We start from the raw sequence: 24,314 nt of genomic DNA, 5'->3' as shown, positions 1-24,314 counted from the left end.
AACTTATCACAAAGATTCATTGATTGATCAAGGAATTATTGGTCCTGAAATGAATTTTTTTCCAAATTTTTTTATTTCAAACTTTGGAAATCTATGGAAAACTAATATATGGATTGTAACCAAACTTTACATGCTTGTTCCAAATGACATACTTAAAAATCAGTGAGTGGGGATTCCAGCTCTGTAGAGCCTTTAGTTATATTTTTTTAGCTCATTATAGGACCTATAGCTTTTGGTGATTTTTTTTCTACCGTCTTTGAAAATGCTAAAAAGGGGAGATGGGTGTATTTTAAAATGGATAATTTTTTTTTTCTGATGTCGAGTTGTGTTCCATTTGAAGTTCTGTTCAAAGTGTTTTTTTTCACAGAAACTCACCTTTAACTGATTTCGAAATAAAGATTTATGAAAAGTTGAAGAACTGTTGTACACTTTTAAAGAGGATAAATTAATTACAGACCAAGTTTGTATTTGATGATAACTAAACAATATGAGATAATCAGTTGCTAGTTAGAAAATTGTATAGAATCTGTGAGGTTGCTGTTCAGTTTTCAATATTTACAATGGAAAAGGCAATAATACTTGCTATTGTTTTGGTTTGCTATATTTTGAATGAATTTTGCAAATACAGTAGGGTATTATTGAAAAATAATTGGATATTTTAACTTACACGAACTCTATCAACTGAAATTCCAAGCTCTTCTGCTACATTATCAATTTATTCTTTGCAGCTACTTCCAGCAGATGTCATACCAGCTGACCAATACCTCTCCAACACCTCCACCATTTGCTTTGGATAATCTTCTCTTGATCTTTTCTAAAATGTTTTCAACACATTTTTCTGTAATTCTTTTACCAATTAATTCATATTTTGTATGTAGTCTTGCTATGAGAAGTTACAGATTAAATTTTACTTTGGTTATGGTTGATTGATTTTTATGGAATTTACAGCCCTTGGACTAAAAAAAAATCAGTGAATATACAGTTTTCCACACTTTTTGTAATGATTTTATCACCAAATGATTTTATACTTTGTATGTTGTCTTTATATAAGAAGTTACAGATTAAGTTTTTTTTTTTTTTTTTTTTTTTTTTTTGGGGGGGGGGGGGTAAGCTCCTTTTCATAGTTGGGATCCTTGCAACTTGACAAATTTACTTTAGATATACTAGGTAGATAATAATTATTCAATATCAGTATAAAGAATAGTGCCTTCCAGGTACGTAATTTACACTAGTGGGATTAACACATTTGATTAAAGAAACTTTAAACAGTTGCCTTGAAAATTAATCATTAAGTTAAAGGGTTAGGGTAGGGAAAACCCCAAAAATGCTAAACATATAAAAATTCTTCACACATTACTCTCCTATATTTGGTTTTTCCATCATGGTAAATTTTTTTAGTTGCCTATAAGGTTTCTATGGATAGGAGTAGGGAGTGAAGCTATGCTCAGGACTACTGCAGTTGAAGTAATAGTCTTCATAAAAATCTGACAGGAGGTGATTCATGTTAAAAACCCAACAACTTTACTTTTATTTCCTATTCAGAATCAGTTAAAAACCACTTAAACTAACCGCTCTTCGGATTTGACGCAGGAGATATTTCTTGTTTTGACAGTGGTCAAAACAAAAAAAATATCTCCAGCGCCGAACCCCAAAAGGGATTACACTTAAAACAGTCATGGTTTTTCATTAATGTTTTGCACCTTTGAGATAAATCTGTATACAGTGTACACGAAGTTAGTACTGTCAAGAGTTATACTTGATTTGATTTGATTAAATTGATTTTAATGTGAGATGACTGTATGATTTTTTTCAAAAGGGCAGATCGAAATATAGGAAAATTTAATGTTATATAAAAATATAGCATCTGAGGACCGAAAAATTACAGAAGTGCTAGTGTATAGATCTGCTTAAAGTTGAATCGAATTGCACATAAAAGAAAGGTAGAAATCTTACGGTTTGATTTTGATCTCATGGATTAACTAGGTGTGTAAAGCGATTTTGCCTAAATATATGCGGTTGTATCTAACTGCCATGCGTAGTAATTTATTTATCTTAGGATCATTTTTTTTTCATTTTTATAAAATCGTAACTTCATCGTTCCTGTATAGTTTTGCTATTTAGTATATATTGAACAATTTATAAAGAGGTTAAATTCTATACAGGGTTCTATAGATTTCCGAAAAAAAAAATTTAAGAAAAATATTTATCAAAATAATTTGACTTTTCTGCTGTGGGCTCTTTCTATAGTGCATACAAACTACGGCAAATATTTAAAGAAATTTATCAATAAAACAAAATTCGCATTCGGTTTAATGGAATTCTCTGTTCTTTTTTTTCTATGTTTGCTATGTAATTCAGGTAAATAACTTCAGTTGTAAAGGTTTGTAACAAAAGTACCAGTGGAAAATTTCATATTGAAAATTACTTTAAGAATATTTATAAGGTTTGTTACGTTAGGAACAAATATTAAAATCAAATTTCGGGAGGAATTTGTATTCTGTAATATTTGTTCTTTTGGTATATGTGTGGAGAATGTCTGTTCAATGACAAAATGATGTTAAGTGAATATCTAAAGGTTTCACTTTTAATGGCCATAAATTCATTATAATAATTCCTAATCCTGTTTTGACTTATATGATACTGAAATTTCTTGGTGTTAAGGTTATTGCGTTTTCTGAACGCTGTATTTACGGTAAATGTTGGAGGGAAAAATCAAATCAAATAAAAATTTCGGGACTTAATAAATATAGGAAATAAACAGATAAGCATTTGCTTGAAAATGGGATAAAAAAATGATAGCGTAGTTTATCGAACTTCATAATGCGGTAAGACGGAAAAGTATAATAGTCTATTCCTATATAGCTGAATGTACGAATTTTGATCCATCATTTTATTCAAGATGGGGTTGTTTAAAATGCATTTAATGAATATATGGTTCTATCATATTGTATAAAAGAAAACTTTAAAAGGTAACTTTTTCTTAACATAAATAGGGTGCACGAGCTATTTGAAGTTAAGGGGGTGTCGTGAATCTTTATTTTTGTGAAAAGATTGCGTATTTATAGACAATGTAAAGGAACTTTATATGACTAGTAGTAAACAGGTTTTTCGTATAGTGCAAAAGCAGATCTATTTAAATAATGTATAAATAAATATTTGATAAAACGCATAGGAATTAAGCAGGGCGGTAGCCAGGTTTTCTGCATTGGGGAGGGGGGATGCGAAGTAATCGCTGATAAGCAATTTTACTTAATTATCTGGTTTGATTTCTCTTGAATTACAGGATAAGATGTAAATTAAAGTTGTTTCTTTCAAGAGGGGGTATACGGCCTTGGATTCTTATGCTGGGATAAGGATCTATTGATAAATTAATAATTGCTGTATTGATTAATTGGTCAATTTCCCTGCTTCCCTGGTATTAATGTATGACCAAGTACATCATTATACGAATGATACTTCGATGTTTTAATGATAAAATTGAACATGGTTGTATAAAAGGAACCTTATTGCGGGTCTTAAATTGTGTTTATACATGTATTTGTGCGTTTAAGAGGCTGTACATGTAAAAATATCGCAGATCCTATGATATTGGTGGCATAGGGTAAATTTTATTGAACAATTTCTGTTAGAATGTAATGGTATGTGCAATGTATGGCTCAGAAAATTACTTTAAAGTTCCCCAACAAAGCAACCGAAGTTTGCTACTAATAAAGAGTTATATACATTTCTTCAATGAATTTCAAGAAGCTTGAATTTCAATGTGATTTATTTATTTTCAATAATTGCAGTGCAAATATTGGAAAAGATAAATTGTTATATAAAATGGATGAATTTTAATGAAAATGTGCCATGCACCCACTGTCTGGTTTTTGCACGGACTCCTTTATAATAAGCATTGATTTGTAATTAGGGAAAATAAAATAATTCGAACTTTCGAAATTTAAGAGAAAAGTGATACCGTACCTTTAATCAAACCATAGGAACAAAGTTAACATTTGCGTTGACCATGAATGGTAATAATGAATGAACTATGAAAGGATTTTAGGTTAAAGACCACCAATGCAACAAATGAGCATTTGGAACGTACGCAAAAATAGTCCTACGCAGAAATTACCCCTTCATAGTGCTGTGAAAAAAGTTCCCATTTTATTTTAAAAATTGAAACAGTTTCTGAAAGGAAAAATATTTCCGTACATTTTATAGGTGCATTTTGCTTATTGTGATGTGAATTATAATCTCCATAATGATTTCTAAATATACCCCTATCTTGTGAAAACACTGGGATTTCCCGTGCTATTTATAGACCCTTCACTTCTGGTTGACCAGTACTGTACTGCAAGTCTGCTAACCCCACATGCCTTTGTGAGGATTGTGAGCTGACATATGTAGAATCGTGCTATCGTCCTTGCAGGTTAAAGTTAAGGTAAAGTCCAGAGAAGCCATTGAATATTATGAAATTAGCATAGAAGCTTATGGGAAGTGGGATTAGTGGTTTCTAGCCTTTTACGCAATTGTTCGGAATTGGGTTCTTTTATTATAAAGACGTACACGCCTTGGAAATATGATGCCAGTGTTTACGTCATATTTCAGCGTTTTCTTGATGTATTAAATAATGTTTGAGAATTACTTTTTACGTATGAATTCGTCTTTAAATCTAGCATTAGAAAATAAATATTCCGTTCTGACCAAAACGACTGCCAGTACCCTTAGAACTTATTGACCCTCCCACTTTTCACAAATTTATACGAGGAGAGGAGAATAATGGGGACCGATTCAATTATAAAGTTTATATAGAGGTTTGATATTTTCTAAAATTCTAACGATTTGTTAGTGAAATGCCCTTGTTTAGTGATCTATAAATTTGTACCCCAGGGCCGTAGCCAGGTTTTCTGAATGGGGGATGCGAATTTATCAATGATAAGCAATTTTATTTGGTTATCTGGTATGATTTCTCTTTAATTAAAGGCTATGGTGTAAATCAAAGTTGTTTTTTTTCAAAAGGGGGTGCGATCGCACCCCTCTCACTACGGCCTTGCTGTAACTGAGTGTAAAAGAAAGTGAAATGTTTCACGTTGAACTATGTAATCTGAATAATATACCTACATCAACACGATCCATAGTTAACAGTTATTTACTCATACATGTATAAAGCAGATGTATTTTTTTCTAATATGGCGCTTGTTTTGAATTTCCGAATATGATGTTCACCATGCCGTTTTCAAAACCGAAAATTGATTGGTCAGTTAAAACAATGCCACGATAAAATATCCCTTGTCTGGTGTTACCGGTAGTAGCGCTAATATTAATCTGCTGTTAGCCGTTATTAGCGTTAATATAAATACTGTACAGTATGAAAGTCCGTCTTTGTTAGCATTAGTAGCAGACTAACAACACTAATAGATATCCACTAATAGTGGCTAATATTACAGGAACGTTTCTAGCCCGGATAAAGGAAGAGGGAGTAATCAAAATGTTCAAAACTTAATTACAAGTGGCGTATTTGAGTACAATGATTCATGGCACATGGCGCAAATATGGAAACGCATATCTCCCGTTATATGAGAATGAAAATTGCCATTTTTATAAATTCGGTCTTTGCATGGATATCTATGCATGCTTTATAATTGTTTTCAGGTTCGAACTACAGTGTCCAAATCATATAGTGCGCATTGAAATATCATAATAATCACAAAACATTAATTTTTTATAAATCGATTTTAGACAAAAATTAGTACTTGATGGATATTTCCACAAAACTAAGCATTGATAGTGTTTATTGTCAATTTTTAAACAATTGTATTAATGCGCGATATATGCTCAGGCTGAGGTGCTTGTGTTAAAGCTGCATTTGCTGTCATTTTCGTAAATTTTTGCTTCTGTTGAAATATGCCTTAACTTTGTACTATATCTACTAAATTGTACTTTTCCTGTATAATTTCATTTGATATCCACAAATAAAATGCATTAAATACAAGAAATAGGTGTCTATATATTTATTGTATTGCAAGACAAAAAATCGACCTAGATAAATTCGTATGCATGTGACTTCTGACCTTAATTCGCGCGTGTGTTGTAAGGGTCGCTTCTTTTATAATAAATCTGATTGCAAAGCGAAAGTGGCTATTCAACAAGGAAGACCGATGGACTCAAGCCGTAAAAGAAAGAAAATCGAGTATAACTCAAGAACCCTTTTGAAATTTACGTATCGTGATATAATATGGCACAAATATGGTCATTAATTATTTGAAATCTAATCAAGAAATAGATGAAATATTCTGTAGGCATTATCGACTTTTATTGCTTCAATTGCATTACTACGAACTTATTTTATTGAATCAACAAAATTTAGTAGAATCAAAACTGAACAAATTTGGCAGCTAATGCAGCTTTAATATTGCCGATACTTGTAGCTGATAATAACTATCTATTTGCAAGTATTTTTTGTCTATTTGCAAGGATTTAAGTAGACTACTATAGAAAAAAAAAAGATAGCCCACGCAGTAAACTTATAATTTTCTACATTTCATTCAGGAAACAACATATGGCACGCAATTTCAATTTCCGATACAGCTTTCTTTCGAACGCCACTAAGTTATCAGTATTTGGCCAATCGGGAAACAGAATTTCGTTCAGGTAACTAGCTTGCGTTTCTATGAAGCGTCTTTAAGGTCAAAGGGTAAAAAGCGAAACTACGCCGACTGTGCGTGAAAAAAATCCTTGCTATTTGTAAACGATTAAATACAGATTCTCCTCCAGTCTCGAGGGGATTACAGAATTTCTCCACTCGAGATAGTTAAAAATATAACTATCGAGAATGGAGAAATCCCTTAATCCCCAAGAGAAATTAGGGAGAATATGTTTCTCCCATGAATAAAACCATAAAACATAAATTAAGCAACACCCTAAATTCTCCCAACATCAAATACGCCATCAAGGGCCTTCCCTCCAGTCATCAAGTCGTTGCGTCTTTATATGAGTTTTATAATGTCGGTATAATTGAATGAGAATTCTGTTTGGTACTGAGGTCAGTTTTTTAGGGGTAGGGGTAATATTTTTAACATTTTTTTTAGAAAATTCTTTATTAGAAATTAGTTTTTCGTGGTTTATTCGTATAGAAAATAAGATTATCTGTCGAGTGATGCCAAATTTGAGACGTTTTAGTTGAGCAATAAATTGTAGAGTCGAAATTATGCCAGTTTTTACAGGAAAACCGAAAATCCATTTTAAAAAAAATTAATTTTGACTACAAAAATCGCCACAAGTCACCAAAAGAACCTCAGAAGTATTAAATGTGATTATACTAAACAGAAAATATCCAAAAAAAAACAAACAAACAAATAAACAAAAACAAAGAAAAAAAAACATAAACATTTTTTACTGACGCATAAATGCTGTAGGGGCTTTGACATTGAAAAATATGTCAATTTAAGCGATTTTTTGTGGGGAAGGATACATTTTTTTTCCATTTTACTCCAGAACCCTAAGTGTTACCGCAATTATCTTGATACCATTATAAAGCTGACATTGGGCTACATGTTGATTCCTACATATGTCAGTTTACTTCGTTTTGTAGAATGTAGAAGTTCGAAGAATTAAAAAAAAAAACATAAAAAAATATGTTTGCCTCAACGAGGTATAAAAAGTAGCCAAAAAAATACAAAAAATGCTTCAGTTCATTTTTTGGCTACAAAAAGATTCGCAAATGGGAGATATAGGGGTAGCTGAAAATCATATTTTGGTGGATGAGTTGGAGGTGCACGGTGGACCCCCCAGCATATGGACTAATATCTTTACTTGCTCTTACCTTTATGAAATAATAACACATCAGTATTACTATGACTCAACTGTCAGTTATTTGATACCTGTTCCTATCAATAGTTAATCATAAAATATGCATGCATATACATATATATCTAATGAATTAAAAAAGAAAGCTAGGGGTATTTGACGCTTTTTTAGTTGTAAATTTTGTACGAAATCCACACCTGTAAATTCATCGATGCAGTGAACGCAACCGAATCTGACCTTATAAAGAACAATAACCCCGGAAGTAGAAGCGAATGAACTACACAGTTTTTATTACCAATCCCGGCTACTGGTAAGTGATAAGCATTAATTCGTTTATATCTTTCTTTTGAATTAAAAAATCGTTTTTCATGAAAATTTGCTCGATTACGAAGCAAATGAAAATACTTAATCTTATTCAATCATTTTTCAATGTTTAGTGAATGCATTAAGTTGTCATAGTTTTAAAGAATGTTGGTATGTACACACCTATGAGTCATAACTTATAAAGTTGTAAGCTGATATATATATGTTACAATCGTTACCGAGTTTACTTGCATGATTTTAACAAATTTCACAACATGTTTTCTATGTTATTATCTGCTCTGTATTTGTTTAATTACCATGCACTCCTCTTTGTATCGCTAAATTCTAAGTACCTTCATAGTCTGTACCTAATTACACGCGAGATGAACATAATGTTTACACCAGAAATCACATTGGCACCCAACATATTATTTGTTACATCTGGCCATTAATATTTGCATTGTTCTCCGTTAAATTTATCTTATACCCCCACACTTTCAACGTGTTTTTTTTTCTACAATTAAAATATACCTAATGCTCCCATTCAACAGTAACCATATCATCATATCATCATCTACTTCCCCTTATTTATTCTTCAAAACAACTAACTTAACCAGCCTAGGGATGGCATTCGACAATGAGCTAAAACTAAAATTTCTTTCAGTGGATAAATGCATGAAATGCCTGGTTAGTATCTCTCAATAAAAGCATGATTGATGTTGTGCCGTTGATTGACACTCATTTTTTAATTTTCAAGACGGCCTCTGATTAGACCGTGGGTTGTCTACACTATTCTTAATCAATACGTAAAACTTAAGTCTATCAGTACAAATCATAAACAATAATAGTATAGTTATACTGATGTGTATAAGCTAATATAGATTATAGTGCTTTGTGATACATCAGAAATTATGTGTTATTTTATTATACGACCGCAATTTTGGTATTGCGGTCGTATTACGTTATAATGCTGTCGTCGTCGTTTTTAATTTTTTTATCGTGCGATAACCTTAGTATGAGTGGCGGATCATGTCACAATAGGGATATTTCTATCGGCTTACTTTTTCTATCTGCTTACTTTCAACAAGTATCGGCTTACTTTTTTAAGTTTTGCAAATCTGTCAGCCAATCAAATTCCCGTTTATGTAGGATTTAAACCGTTCTAAAACGTAATGGGTGAGAACTTACTGAAATGTGGTAATTTGTAATTCTGATTCAAGTCTGGTGCATACTTCGTTGACGACAGTAAATTTTGATTTCATTACATTCTTTTCGAAAGATGCTACTTGACTATGATTTTACGAAAATAAACTTGTTAATCAATATAATTATACATACTAAGTATTATACAAGATTCAAGATTCTTTATTTCACTCAGACACAAGTTATGTGTAATATGAGGCAAATACAAATACAATTAATGAAAGCAAGCAGATTTGATATCAGCAAGTGGATCACTTTTCACGACACGACGTATGGGATTTGTGTACTACAATAGTCCATGGGCTGGGAGGGTTCACCGTGCACCCATCCTCACTTATCAACTTCATGGTGATTTTTAAGTACCTTTATACCTCCCATTACCGAATCAATTTGTCGACAAAGAATATTCTCGGATTCTTTTTCAGTATAAGCCTATATTTGTACCCCACTGGGTCAAAAAGCCAAGATTTTTGTGACTCAATTGTTTGAGCGTCTTAGCCTTCCTGGCCTAGCATGTATGAACAAACTAAACAAATTTAGAATTAATCATATAGCCCTATGTCTCATCTTTACAAAAGTACCAAGAAAATTGCAGTAACACTTACAGTTTTGTGGTAAAAAGGAACAAAATGTACTCCCATCCCGCCGAAAAAAACGCTTGAATTGTCAAATTTAAAAAATGGGATTTTCGATTTTTCAAAAGTCACATAAATTCAACTCTACAAGTTATTACTCAACTAAAACGTCTCAAATTTGGTATCATTTGATAATTAATTTAATTTTCTACACAAATAAACCACGAAAAACTAACTTTTAAGAACGGATTTTCAAAAATTGTTAAAAATATTACGCTTACCCCTAGAAAACTGGACTCAGTATCAAACATAATTCTAATTCACAGCATACTGATATTGTAGAACTCATATTTTATGCATTCATGATTAATTTAATGAAGTGCCTAACATATCTGATCAATTTAGGCGCTTATATTGTCTTTTTGGAGTGACAGTACTTTAAAGATCGGAAAAATGGGAATTTTCAGAACTTTCGAATTTTCTACTATATCACCCGATATTGTCTTTTTTTTCAGAATACTGTTGTTTAAACAAGCTTTTGTGTGATACGGTTCATTAATATAGTGTCTTAACTTCAAGAGAAGCCCAAATAATAAATATTTGTACTTTTCCAAGTCAAGCTAGGTGGAAAATTACTACCATTACCCTTGATAAAAAATGTCTCAATATGAATTAAAATGTTGATTTTTGGCATATGAACGGTACACAATAGACATGTTGGGTACTATTGTTTTAATCATAGATGTATTCCACACATATCTTCTTATTTCAGGTGCGTATTTTTTTTAGTTTCAGTGTGACAATAATGAGTTTTTTCATAAAAGGGGAATTTTCAGAATTTCATATTTTCTATAATTGGCAACTTACAATAGAAGTTTTTTTTCAAGTCAAATTGGGACACACACATATTCACAAGTGACGGATCTAGACACTTTTTTAAGGTAGGGGTTATAGGGATTGCTTAGTGCCCCCATTAGGTCCCAGGGACGAAGCCCCCTAGAAGCGCCTTGTAGATATAGAAGGGGTTTTCGTAGAAGAGACGGGGGAGATATGCCTAAAATAGTTCTCATAACCTTTATGCGGTCACTTTCTTGTTGGATTAATCCAGGGAGTGTACTAGTATATTAATGCAATATAAAGTTCCTGATTAATCAGATAGCCCTTATGTCAGAGATTCCTCTCATGGTTAGGCTTTAACAAAAGACGGTGTATAAAATTGAGAAAAAATGTACGAGCGTTATATATATCAAACCTTTATCTACTATGTGGCCGATTGCACCATTCTTGGAGCTGATATCATAGTCAGTACAGCTTCGGTTTGGGAAGAATCAAAAGATAACAACAAGAAAATAACTATTACAAGCATAGGCAGGAAAAAAACACCCATAACAACCATGAAATACTACTAAACCTACTGAAATATCGATAAATGTAGTTTAAAATGAGTGTACATATGCATGGCACATATAAACAGGAATAGAAGTCTTCGGTCTTTCATTAAGCGGAAAATGGCTTCGTCAATATATCAATGTCATTTCTTTGTACGAATGTTGAAGCAGAACATATATATATATGCCGCATACATTGACATGAACATAACTAATTGCATTTTGCATAACACTGTCATAATATTGTCGATAACAGAATTTCAAGAGAATTTTCTAAATGAAATAAGAATTACATCATTCTGGGAGTGTTTAGACTTCAAATTTTATAACGATTAGTGTTTTTATTTTTCGTTTGACTTTGAGTCCTTTGTTTATCAGGATATACCTACGTCAATCGAATAAAGGAATAAAAACGATTTCTTGATCGTCCCTCATGTTTTGACGTCTTTTCTTTTCTATATATACATTTGCAATGGTGAGGGAGAGCTAAGTTTCTACTTACACGTCACGGTCCCTACAGTACATTGTAACATTTTGCCTATGTCTTAATCTTTTGAGTGTGGATCAGTTAGATAATGTAATGCATAAAAAATGTAGTTCATTTAGCTGAACTAATAGAAAGGAAAAATTTTGTTATACCTCGGAATTTCGTTTATTTCCGTTAAATGATTTTAAGTTCATTCTCTTTTACAAATTCAGAATTCCTGATATTGAAGTAACATTTGCATTTAACTTACCCTACTGGAAAGACGAATTACAAGAGATCCCAAGTTTATTTCAACAGTTTCATTTAAAACCTCTCTCTTTTAGTCATTCAGCTTTTTTATTCATACTGCACAGAAGAAAAATGCACTAAGTGAATATGTAAGGCATACACTCTCTATGACTATCATTGTATTTTAACACAAGATATCCCATGGGAGAAAAAAAATCCCATGGGATTCTATGAAAATCAAATTGTAACTTCAAATTTATTTTAGTAAATATTGTAAAACAAAATGCATTTTATTAAATCCCATGCAAATCTGCATCCAATGGTTACTCACATGACATGGTAGGTTGAAGAAAAAGCCGCGCAAGATTTGCAATTCAGTGTTTTGCAAATTTAAATTGTCTTGTGTTCCTACCCAAACGAAGTACTTACTTATTTGTTATTTATATAAATAGATTGAGTATCAATATTCGAACGAATATTATGACGGTAATTAAAGATAATTTTACTTCTTATCGGAAGTAAGAAATCACGGTATTCATCCTGGATGGAGAACCACCATTTTGAATGGGAAAGCGTGTAGAATTATGTGCAGTCGATGAAATGCACACGGCGAGTTAAGGAGGGGTTTCCATAACATAAGTTTTCTCTCCAAGTGTGCAGGGTTCTGTAAATCTCACAAGAATCGTCCAACCTGATAATTTATATAGGAAATACATCTATTTATTTGCAATCGATTGATACGAGGTTTAAAAAAATCCTCTTACATAATGAACCGGTATATCTAAAAGGGGTCCATCCCCCTAACGGTCTTGAATGTTCCACCTGTCAATTTGTATGCATTGTATCTACTTGCATAACAATATCTTCGTATTGCATATATTACATGAATTGCATCCAAGTAAAATTCACTTAACGGAAATGTTGATGAAGGGTTGGTTTGGAATATTTCTATGGATCAAGGGCACATTGCCAAGAAGTATGTCGTTCAGTTATCATATGATTATGTAAATCTTGCAAATTCTTGTTTGTTTTCCATTTTCATCACCCACATGCACCACTAATTAAATCTTATCCATTAAATATGGTCACTATATGGTTGTATCAGCCTTCAGTCGATTGACACTCAAAAACTAATAGATACACTTAGACAGTAATATATATTGTAACGAGAGGCAAACATTATACACATTTTTATCCGAATATACAATACTAATTTATATACATGTACATGTAGATATATGATGACTGATTCACTGAAATAATTTAATTGAAGAATTTACAAAACAAAATGTTTTCTCGGAGTTTTCTAAAAAAAATGTTGAGTCTCTTCGAGGCTTAGCAACTAAGAAAGTCTGCAGACTCAGAACTGTACTAATATCGAAACTGGTAGATAACGAGGTATAGAAAGAAAAAAAACAACAAAATAATCATTATGTAAGAATAAATAAATAGGCGATGAATCGAAAGCTCTTCGGTTCTCTCTCGGGGAAAACCATCTTTAAAATCAGCAATACATTCAAATTTTTGAATTTCAGATGTCAACCAAAAAGCCATTTGATCTTCATAACCTTTTTGATTTGATAATATTGAGAACTTTCCTCTTCTATCATATTACAGTAAAATAAGGTCAAAGGAATGTTTGCTGGTTACGGAACCTACTACTAAATTTAGACTTGTGCAGAATCACTTCCCTATTAACTTATAATAGGACTTTTAATATAACTTGTATTGGTCAGTTTGATTATGAAAAGTAAGCCGATAGAAATATCCCTATTATGACACGAACCGCCACTGATAACTTAGTTGTAAACCAAATGTCATGAAATTTTGATACACTATTACTTGCTGATAGAGGAAGCTTACTAGAATGGGGTCACTGGCCACTGCCGCTTTACAAAAAAGGAACAAAAAAGGTGTAAAAAATTTGATGTAGAAAGTTTATTTCTCATTCATTTTTTTAAATATACTGTGTTGGGAAGACTTAAAAGATTTAAAGCAGCATTTAGGCCATGTAGGCTATTGCCATCACTTAGCGTCCATCGTCGTCGTCGTTAACAATTTTTCAAAATTCTTCTCCTCTGAAACTACTTGACCAATTAGAACCAAAATTAGTATGAATGTTCCTTAGGGTATTGTGCATAGAACTATTGTGATGATTTTCGATCAGTCGAAAAACATGGCCGCCGTTACTAAAAAAATAGAAAAGGGTCAGACAAAAGTTTTACACGTATATCTCCAAAACCGTTAGGTTTAGCGGAATTGTGACAGGATTAACGCGTTCAGCATGAAGAGATCTATCTTCAGTCAAATTTAGGCAATGTTGCCCTTTTCCACTTTTTTTGCCATTTTTAATGTTATTTCTTTCAAAAATCCTCTCCTCTGACACTACTAGACCAACCAGGGCCAATCTTAGTGCGAAGGTTCCTTATGGTATTCTGCATAGAACTGATGTGGGGCACATGGACTTGAGGTCATGAGTTAGATCCATTAAATGCACAAAAATAGTACTAAGTTGCCGTTTTAACTATTTTTTTTACATTTTACTATCCATGGCCATACACTAAAGTGATATTTGTAAAAAAAAAACCGTCAAAACAGCATTTTAGTACAATTTTTGTCCCTTTAATGGATCTAACTCGTGACCTCAAGTCCCTATGATGTCGGGATACATTGATCCATCGAAAAACATGGCTGCCGTTACTAAAAATAGAACATAGGGGTCAGACAGAAGTTTTTAGCATATATCTTCAAAACCGTTAGGTTTAGGCGAATTCTGATGTGGGATAAAAATGTTCTGCATGATGAGATCTATCTGTGATCAAATTTGTTTGTTTATCTATTAAGCCATGTTACTAGTAATTGCCCTTTTTCCATAGTTTTTTTTTCGCTATTTTGTTAATGTTATTACTTTTAAAATAAATTCTTCAGAAAATGATTGTTCCTTAGTTATTACCATTAGAATTTTTATTCAAGAAAAAACATGTGCGATCGTGTATTCGAATTCGTAAGACGATGTCGTCGTCCGTGCCATCGTTGGCGTCGTCGGCGTCGGCGGTAGACCCTTGGTTTCCATGCGATAACTTGAGTACTAATTGGTTGATCTTATAAAAATTTATAACAAGGTTTCAAACCGCAAAATGAAGGTTGGTATCGGTTGTAGGGGTTATAGCCTCAGCTGTTTTAGAATTAGGGGCCAAAACAAGCATTTCTTAAAATTCTATATGACTCCAATAAAAAAATGTCTGATATCGTTCCACAATATTCTATGCCGCAATGGCCAGGCTTGGAATGAGTTTAGGGGTAAAGGCTTGAACTTTCCAGAAATGAGGGGCGAAGAAGGGGGCTAGAAACATGCATTTTCCTGATGTGAAGACTTAACTATTATTTATTTTTGGTCCTATTTCGAATTTATTATTGGATTTCTTATGAACATCCCTGCCTGCATTTTTCAATGAGCTTTCAGATATCTTTTATGTTTTTCGTGCTTTTTCTTTTTGGTCCGAATTAAGAAAATGAAAATCCCTGCCTGTATTTTACAATCAGATTTCAGATATTTCTTACTGTTTCGAGTTATAACAGGGTCAAAGGGATCATACTATCTACTGTAACCCAACTATTTTTCGCGACTTTCGCGGACATATAATTATCGCAAAAAAATAAATAGTCGCGAAAAAGCATACTTAAACACTATCTTTATATATTCAAGCAATTATTTTATTAAAAACGCGAAAATAAATCTTCGCGAAATTAGCCAATAACAGCAAAACGCGAAAGACAGTAGTCGCGAAAATAAGGTTTACAGTATATTTCTTTGTGTCAGATTTTCTCCTAACTTTATCTCAGCTTCGAACTGTTTCTCAAATTCGAAATCTGAACCAAAGCGAATACCAAACATATCGAACAAAAAAAAAAACAACCTTAAAACTAAAGAATTATATACTTAACTGAACAATAGAACAAATATCTACATGTAAACAGTCAATGAATTAACTAGATGATAATGATGAATCAAAGCGACGATGGCGTGGAACCTCGGAAGTCACGATACATTTATAGGTATTTTGAAACTTTACAATCACAATTACTGATGGTAATTTGTTCTTTCTGTATTTCCAAAAAGATTTATTATTTACAAACAAAACAAACAAACACTTTATTTATCCTCAGACACCGAGGTGTACAAGAGATCAATCAGGATTTTACATATATCTGAAAAATAGCAACAAAGGCAAGGTTAGGTGACACAATAGTATTCGGTAGTTGATGAATGAATTTGTGTTTATACCAAGCTTAGTATACCACGTGATTTCTTTCACAGACTTCTGCACGTGGGTTTTTAAAAATTAATGAGAATGGATTAAAATCATTAAATTTGATTAAAATTCAAATGCGTAAGTACATTTTACCATATGTTAGAAATTAATATGAATATTCTATAATCAATCTACATAGATGCAAGAATTTTGATAATGTTTTTTGATGAAATAAGAAAGATTTCGATAAACACGAACATTACAATACGTTATTAGACCATTCAGTTTGCTCACATTTGGATTACGAATATAATATTGTGGAATAAATTTATTTGTTTTTAGCTTCCACAATTTCGGGATGGTTACAAACAAACAGGTAATGACATTCATTTCCCAGAGTTTTACAAAATTTACATATTCGCTGGTGTATCGGTATGCTGGTCCCAGTCTCAGTAGGAAGTTTTACATTAGAGCATCTAAATTCTGCCATATAAATACGGTCAGCCTTGTTCCGCTTAATCAGATACGACCCTAACTTAAATTCAGTCTTAAAAGATCCATGAAACTTTCCCCTTGAAGAATTACCTTGTTGTAACCAACCCTGAATGAATTGATCAACCAATTTTTGTTTTACAATTGATTTTCACATCTTTTTCTGAACACTCAACTGGTCATTCCATATAAAACTCAACCCAGTTCCATCAAATATGGATTTAACAAAAGTAATCCATTTAAATGAAAAATTATTATTCATTTGCAGCTGTAACATAAGATTGTATATAATGCTTGACAGTCTATTATTCCAAAAACTAACCATTCTTAATTTAATAATAATTTCCATGGGAAAACGTCCGAGTTCTCCGTATATAATGTAATTTGGTGTATTATTTCGTATCTTTAATATCCTTTGCAAAATTGTAAGTGAATCTGCTTAATAGTTTTCATGTTTTCAAAACCTCATACCTCGCTAGAATAAGTAAGATCAGGACTGATAAGAGAATCGAATAATTTTACCTGTAAATCCACCGGAAGAGATAAATTTTGCAATTTTCTATACAAGGCATTCATAGCCTTGGTAACTTGATCAGTTAACTTCTTTTTTGCTTCACAAAAAATTTCGTTATAATTAAAACTAGCTTAGATAAGAATGTGAATCTACAATATATATATATGTCATTACCATACAATTTAAAAGTCGTTCGAGGATTGTGCTTCCTCTTGCTAAACATAATGTTTTTTTAATATTGACCTTTTAAGTTCCAAACATTACAATATTCTTCAAATTTTTCTAAAGCATTTTTCATACCTTCTACTGATTCACACATAATAATAGTATCGTCAGCATACAAAATAATAAATAGTTTAATTAACGTTCCCAATAAATCTACACACATATTTGATATACTAAAGTAAACAATCAACAACATTTTCTGAGAAAAAGGATTCAAAATCGTTGAAGTAAAGAGAAAAAAGGAAAGGTTATAAATTTTCCCGTTTCACGCCAATATCACAGCCAAAAAAAGTCCGAACAATCATCCCCTTTTCTCACACAAGATTTGATTTTTTAATATATATTATAAATGACATTAAATGTCTTTCCCTGTATGTTTGATCTATGCAGCTTTTGCCATAGAGCTATTCTCCATACTGTGTCAAAAGCGCCCTTAAAGTCCACAAAAGTACAGTATAACTTCTTTTTTTTTTCAAGTGAAAAATAAATAGATAAAAGAGATTGTTTGTTTGTTGGGGTTTAACGCCCAAGCAGCAATATTTCAGCTATATTCAGGCGATGAACATGAAGTGGATGATAAAACGAACATGAAATGATGATGAAATGAAAAAATGGGATGGGACACAAGGATAATGGGGGTCGAGAAATTTTTGATTGCCACTTGAAATAGGGAGAGGTGAGTAGGGTCGGACAATTTAGCCTCCTGTGGCGGAGTCCGATGGTTCCTACGGCGGGAGAATACCACAGTAGTGTTCTTTAACGTGCGAGGAACGTGGCATCTTTCCCAACACGGTGCACCACTATGGTTTGCGGTCAGGTTTTCTGTGTTATAGCCTGACAACCCCAGCATGTTACACACCAGGGGTACCCCATTCCACCACCTGGGGCACACAAATCAGTTGCTCTGTGGGCAGAGCGCCCTACCCCCCGGCTAAGGTTTTGAGCACTATATAGTCGCCTTTTACGACAAGCTTAGCGCTGCTGCAGGCCTATTCTTTTGACACCTGCACGGGTCGATAAAAGAGAGTGTAGAATGAAAATGTTATCTATGGTTAAAAACCCTTTCCTAAATCCTGCTTGTGCATTGGTTATAAGATAAAATTCTTTTGAAAAAAAGTTTTAAATCTATTATTCAGTATTGCTGAAAATAGTTTACTCAAACATGAATTCAATGTAACACCTCTATACCATGACGGATCAGATGTAGACCCCTTTTTCTCAAAAGGGATAATGATACCTACGCCCCAACTAATCCGGTATCACCCCTGAATCTAAAACCAAATTAAATAAATAAACATAAATGGGCATCATATCGTCAAAGGAATATTTAATACACTCATTTAGCACTTCATCTGTTCCATTTGACTTCCCATTCTTCATACATTTTACCTCGTCTTCAATAATCGGAGAGTTGAGTATCTCATCCATTTCTGGAGTTATACCATTTACATTAATATCAACACCAACAAACTCATCATCATGTACATTTTGATTTAATTTCTTTTAATGTTCATGTAGTCAACACCTTTAAATCAATATCGTTAGGTTTTTTTTATTGTTTTCTGACACTTGGTAATTATCTTCCAAAATTCTTTACAGTTTGATTTTGCAGTTTTACGAATGTTTGTCTCAAATTTCAGTTAATTGTCATTATATGCCTTGCTTGTGACTTTTTTTATACAGTTTACTGCACCGAATCATACTCAGCCTATTCGGCTCACTCCTGTGTTCGTTATATCGTTTCCTAGCTTTGTGGAACTGTTTTCTATGTTCATAACATTAAGTATTATACCATGGCTTCGAATAGGGCTTGAATCTATTTTCTCGGGAATTTATTTTTTTATTAAATACTTGTTGTATAGTTGAATGAAACACTCCAAAAATCTTACCAATGACATTATTCACGTCATTTTGATCAATGTAATCGTTCATGTGTAAATTATCCAATCTTTTGAAATATTTGTCATCTCATTTTGTTTACCGTGTAAACATTGGGTGAACTCGGCCTGCTTTTTTGTCTCTCCACTTGACTGGTTTTGTAACGGGTGGGTTGTTATCTTTTTGATTCACCCTACGTGAAATGTGTATTGCGTTATGTACATCAGACAATACAGGGTCAAAATGATAAACATAAGGAAATAAACTTGAATATAGCAATAAATAATCAATTACACTTACATTTTACATGTTTTCTTGCCGATTCCTCTGTCAAAATCAAACTTGGAATTATAATACATATTTAGCCTCCTACAATAATTACGCAATTTATACCCATACGTATTCGGTTGACGGCTACATTGAGTAACTCTTTGTAAAGGATTATTTAAGGCCTGTAAGTTTTTATAATCCTCCATATAACTGAGGATATCATCTTCCTGATCTAAAATAAAAAATTTCTAATATCATCTGGTATTATATAATCACTCAGTGCACCTGTCTTAGCATTAAAATCTCCTACAAGTGCATAATGCATATTTGGACTATTTCTAATTAAGGTTGTCATTTCGTGCTCAAATTTATAAAATGCTTTCTTATTTGCATATTTGGTACCTTCAGGTGGAGTATAAACTCAACCAACCAATATATCTTTCTGAAAACTGATTTATTCAACGGGTCATAGTTTTCCTTCCCTCGTTTGTCTACCCCGGACTTGACTTTATGAGCAACTCGGCGGGTGTTTCTAGAAAAGCAGAGGACGCTTACCCTACCAGTGCACCTGGTCCATGCTCCCAGTTTTTGGTGGAGTCCGAGTTGCTCATTTGCTTTTGTTACTTTGTATGTATGATTTTAGTTACTTTGTGTTCTTTGTTGTGTATGTCTGTTTTCCATGTCTGGTCTTTGTCCTTGGATTACATTCTTTTGATTACCGCTATAACCTTGGTTCCCTTGATTACTCTTTCTGTAACCTACCTTATCGAAAATTTTTACCCGCTGAACAAATTCACTCTCAGTACCAACAAATGAAGCTAAATTCCATCAAAATCATCAAGTTTTGTCTCTACAAAGAAGCATATGCCATACAATTCAATTTTTTCCCTCTAAATTCAATTAATTTAAGTTTAGACATTAGTCCGCACACATTCAGAAATAATATATTGTATTTTCAAGTTTGAAATTGTCTTTTCTATATTTTGTTCTTGCTGGATTTCAATACCTCTTGTACACCTGTCCTAGGTAGGAGTAGGATTCTCCCTCTGACCTGTCTGCATTGGAGAATCCTGGCTGTTTTGTTTGTTTTCAGGTTGAGTTGGAGGGGGGTATGGCACAAAAGGGCCCCTTGAGATGAATCTCCTCCAATCTATATATAGTTTGTCCACTTTTAAAACTGCATGATGCTGTTTGTCTCTAGCATCTATAAGAAATGGTATGAGTTCCCTTTACTCTTGTAGCCGGGCTGGTTTTAGCCCTATTTGGGAACATTCCTTGGCCCCGTATGTTACACTCTCAATAATTTCAATTGGATATTGCTCATGGACACTGAATTTATCATTATCTTGTAGCTCATCAATTGCCATCATCAAGACTCTGTTTATGTCCTTTTTCTACTCAAACTTTGCTATGATATCCCTTGGGGATTTATCTTGTTTTGGTTTGAGCCTATAAACAACATGAAAATTGATATCATCCTCTATCTTTAATTCTGTCTTATTGAATTGAACCAGTGTTTCCTCTGTGTTTTGATCAGGGTCATAGGTGTCTGTGATACCCCTAAAGATGAGATTCTCACTCACTGACCTGGCCTGCTGTTGGTCGTTTTTTTTTCTTTTAATATATCATTTTCTTGTTTAAAATCAGCCATTTGTTCATCTACATTTCTTAATCTATCATATGCACCATGAATGCCTTTATCCATTTTGTTCATTGTCTCATTATTTGATTTCATGTTCTGTTTTATATCACAATTTTCATTTACATCTATTTCTTGAATCGTTTTCGAATAATGACCATATTTGAGCCACATTATATCACAATACGTAAATTTCAATAGGATCCTTGCGTTATATTCGAACTTTTTTCTTTTACGGCCTGAGTCCGTCGGACTTCCTTTCCGTTGAATAACCACTTTCGCTTTGCAATCAGATTTGTTACTAAAGAAGCCACCCTTACAGCATATGCGCGGATAAAGGTCACCAGAAGTCACATGCATACGAATTTATCTAGGTCAACTTTTTGTCTTGCAAGACAATGAATATATAGGCACATATTTCATGTCTTTAATGCATTTTATTTGTGGATATCAAATGAAATTGTACAGGAAAAGTACAATTTAGTAGAAATAATTCAAAGTTAAGGTATATTTCAACAGAAACAAAAAGTTACGAAAATGACAGCTAATGCAGCTTTAAGTAGACATGAAATAATTGACACAACCACAAAATAAGGTTGTAATTTACTTTTTAGTTCATTATAGCGTAAATTTTATAAAATTGATATTCATAATAATATGCTTTATGAAACAACAAAAACAACAAATATTCTAACCCAAGCAATGACGATTGCATGCTAAGTTCACGTTACATATAAATATGATCTTTATGCTGAAATAAAAAGGGGAAATCAATGACGTTAAAATTCGGTTTGATACTTATGTATTCAGTATTTTTTTTCTTGATTTACAGATTGAAAGCGCTTCCTGCACGGACATGGCTGGTAAGTCCAATATTTTTTTAATACGCTGTACTGCATATTTTGTGTCACTCCATTAAATTTAAGAAGGAAAAATTGATATAATATTGCCTTCTAACCGAAATGGAAAAAGTCCTGAATATGTACTAATTGAGTAAAAAAATTTTAAAACAAAATTGTAAATGAATATTTAAAGCCACAGCCGACCAATTCCTAGAAGAATACGTTAAATATTTCTGGTAAAATTCCAGCATCATGGTTTTTTGGAATAAAACATTTCTACAAAAAATAAAAGAGAATAGTATAAACCCTGAAATTTATCGCCCGGTCATTATCACAGATGGTAATATTGTCTGTCGATAAAATGAATTAAATTTACATTTTGTCCATACCTAGAACGCTTGTCCTGATTGTGAAACGACTTGCCATGAACAATAAAAGTCTGAAATTTCCGTAAACATTATACCAAAATGACATGTTTTTATACATGATTGTATATTGGTATAAACATTTTAACTTTGAATACAGTTTTTGCAATTTTTTCGACGCAGTCGGTAATTAGTTCGCTTTGGTCAACATCGTTTGACATCCATAATGAAACACCATGGCAACCTAACCGATGTAGCTTACAACCTCGAATTTCATTGGTGATAGAAACCGTGACATTTAAGGCTCCATTTGGGACATTGGTGTCCGAATTATTATCGAATAATGATAATCTTTTGTATATTGAATAATTGGAGATAGTTTACTTGTTGAATCAATAATATAATTGAAGTACTAAACATAGTACAGTGATCACGCAGTTCACCAAATGAAATCTTAATAAGATTTGAGTATTAATTAACAAAGCAAGAATATGCGTCGGCTATCATTTTTAAGTCGCTAACATTGTTAGCGACTTCTTGCACTCGTAATTTCAGTACTTAATATTTGCGTATGATTTGCATAATTATATATTTATATTCCACGTAATGTGCCGTGTTTGCCGCCATAGCGTCATAGTTCTGGCTTCATACGAGATAAAAATGTACCTCTTAAATATCATACACGTGTATTCTACATGTGTTTCTTGCTTATATGAGAACGAGAAGTTTAAATGATCGGTTAGCATTGAACATTACCCAATTTCCGATTCAGGCACAGGGGCTCGTTACAAGACTACTTATATAGGTCATGTGCATTAACTAGGCTCCGATACCTATGAATATTCATTGCCAGTTGTTTAATCTGGTTGCTAATCTAGTTCCCTGGTCAATATCATAAGCGACCCAGAGATTGCTACAACCAAGGAGTTGAATATATATTTAACTCCTTGCTACAACCCACCTCTTTTAAAAAATATCATACACATGTTTATGTGTGTTTTGAAAAGATGAAATGGTCGGTTAGCATTGAATTTATGTAATATTACCCAGTTTCCGATTCAAACACAGGGGCTGGTTACAATTGTCTATATATAGGTCATATATATTATCAGGACCCCGATTTATATATATATATATATGGGCTAAAAACCACTAATTCCACTTTCCATAGGCTTCTATGCTAATTTCACAATATTCAATGGCTTCTCTGGACTTTACCTTAACTTTAACCTGCAGAGGACTATATATATCAGCATGATTCTACATATGTCAGCTCACAATCCTCAGAATGGCATGTGGGGTTAGCAGACTTGCAGTGCAGTACTGGTCACCGGAAGTGAAGAGTCTATAAATAGCATGGGAAATCCCAGTGTTTTCACAAGATAGGGGTATATTTAAAAATCATTATTGAGATTAGGCTTCACATCACAAGAAGCAAAATGCACCTATAAAATGTACAGAAATGTTTTTCCTTTCAGAAACTGTTTAAATTTTTTAAATAAGATGAGAACTTTTTTTCACAGCACTATGAGGAACAGGGGTAATTTCTGCGTAGGACTAATTTTGCGTACGTTCCAAATGCTCATTGGTTGAATTGGTGGTCTGTAACCTAAAGAGTCACTTTTTGTCTTAGAAAAAAAAAATAACTATACAGGTATCTTCCTACACACATACTGAATGCATTTGCAAAGTTTCAGTGAAATGTGACAAGCACTTTTTTAAATATTTGATTTTTAAATATAGGGTAACCAAGTTGTGCCAGCAAAAAAGTGACAATATTCTACCATACTTAAATGCATTAAATATTTGCAAAGAACTTTTTCTGACTTTTCAAATAAAAAATATCAATCACAACTTGTTTTTT

The 24,314-nt window shown here is 32.8% G+C and overlaps 1 protein-coding gene across 1 annotated transcript in view; it reads left to right on the top strand.

Moving 5' to 3' along the window:
• Positions 1-8,069: 8,069 nt before the first annotated feature.
• Positions 8,070-24,314, top strand: part of LOC148628450 (gelsolin-like protein 2) — a gene marked incomplete in the record, with an annotated part of 173,179 nt that continues 156,934 nt past the window's right edge. Inside the window, 2 exon segments of the mRNA XM_088587706.1 lie at positions 8,070-8,098; positions 22,076-22,106. Of these exon segments, the coding sequence (XP_088443832.1) occupies positions 22,100-22,106 (7 nt within the window).

Source organism: Perna viridis, chromosome 1, assembly GCF_037379345.1.
Source record: "Perna viridis isolate PV_CMFRI_1.1 ecotype Kerala chromosome 1, ASM3737934v1, whole genome shotgun sequence".
In the NCBI taxonomy this organism is placed as follows: Eukaryota; Metazoa; Mollusca; class Bivalvia; order Mytilida; family Mytilidae; genus Perna; species Perna viridis.
Note: the sequence above shows the minus strand (reverse complement) of the source record. Positions and strands in the feature narration are given on the sequence as shown.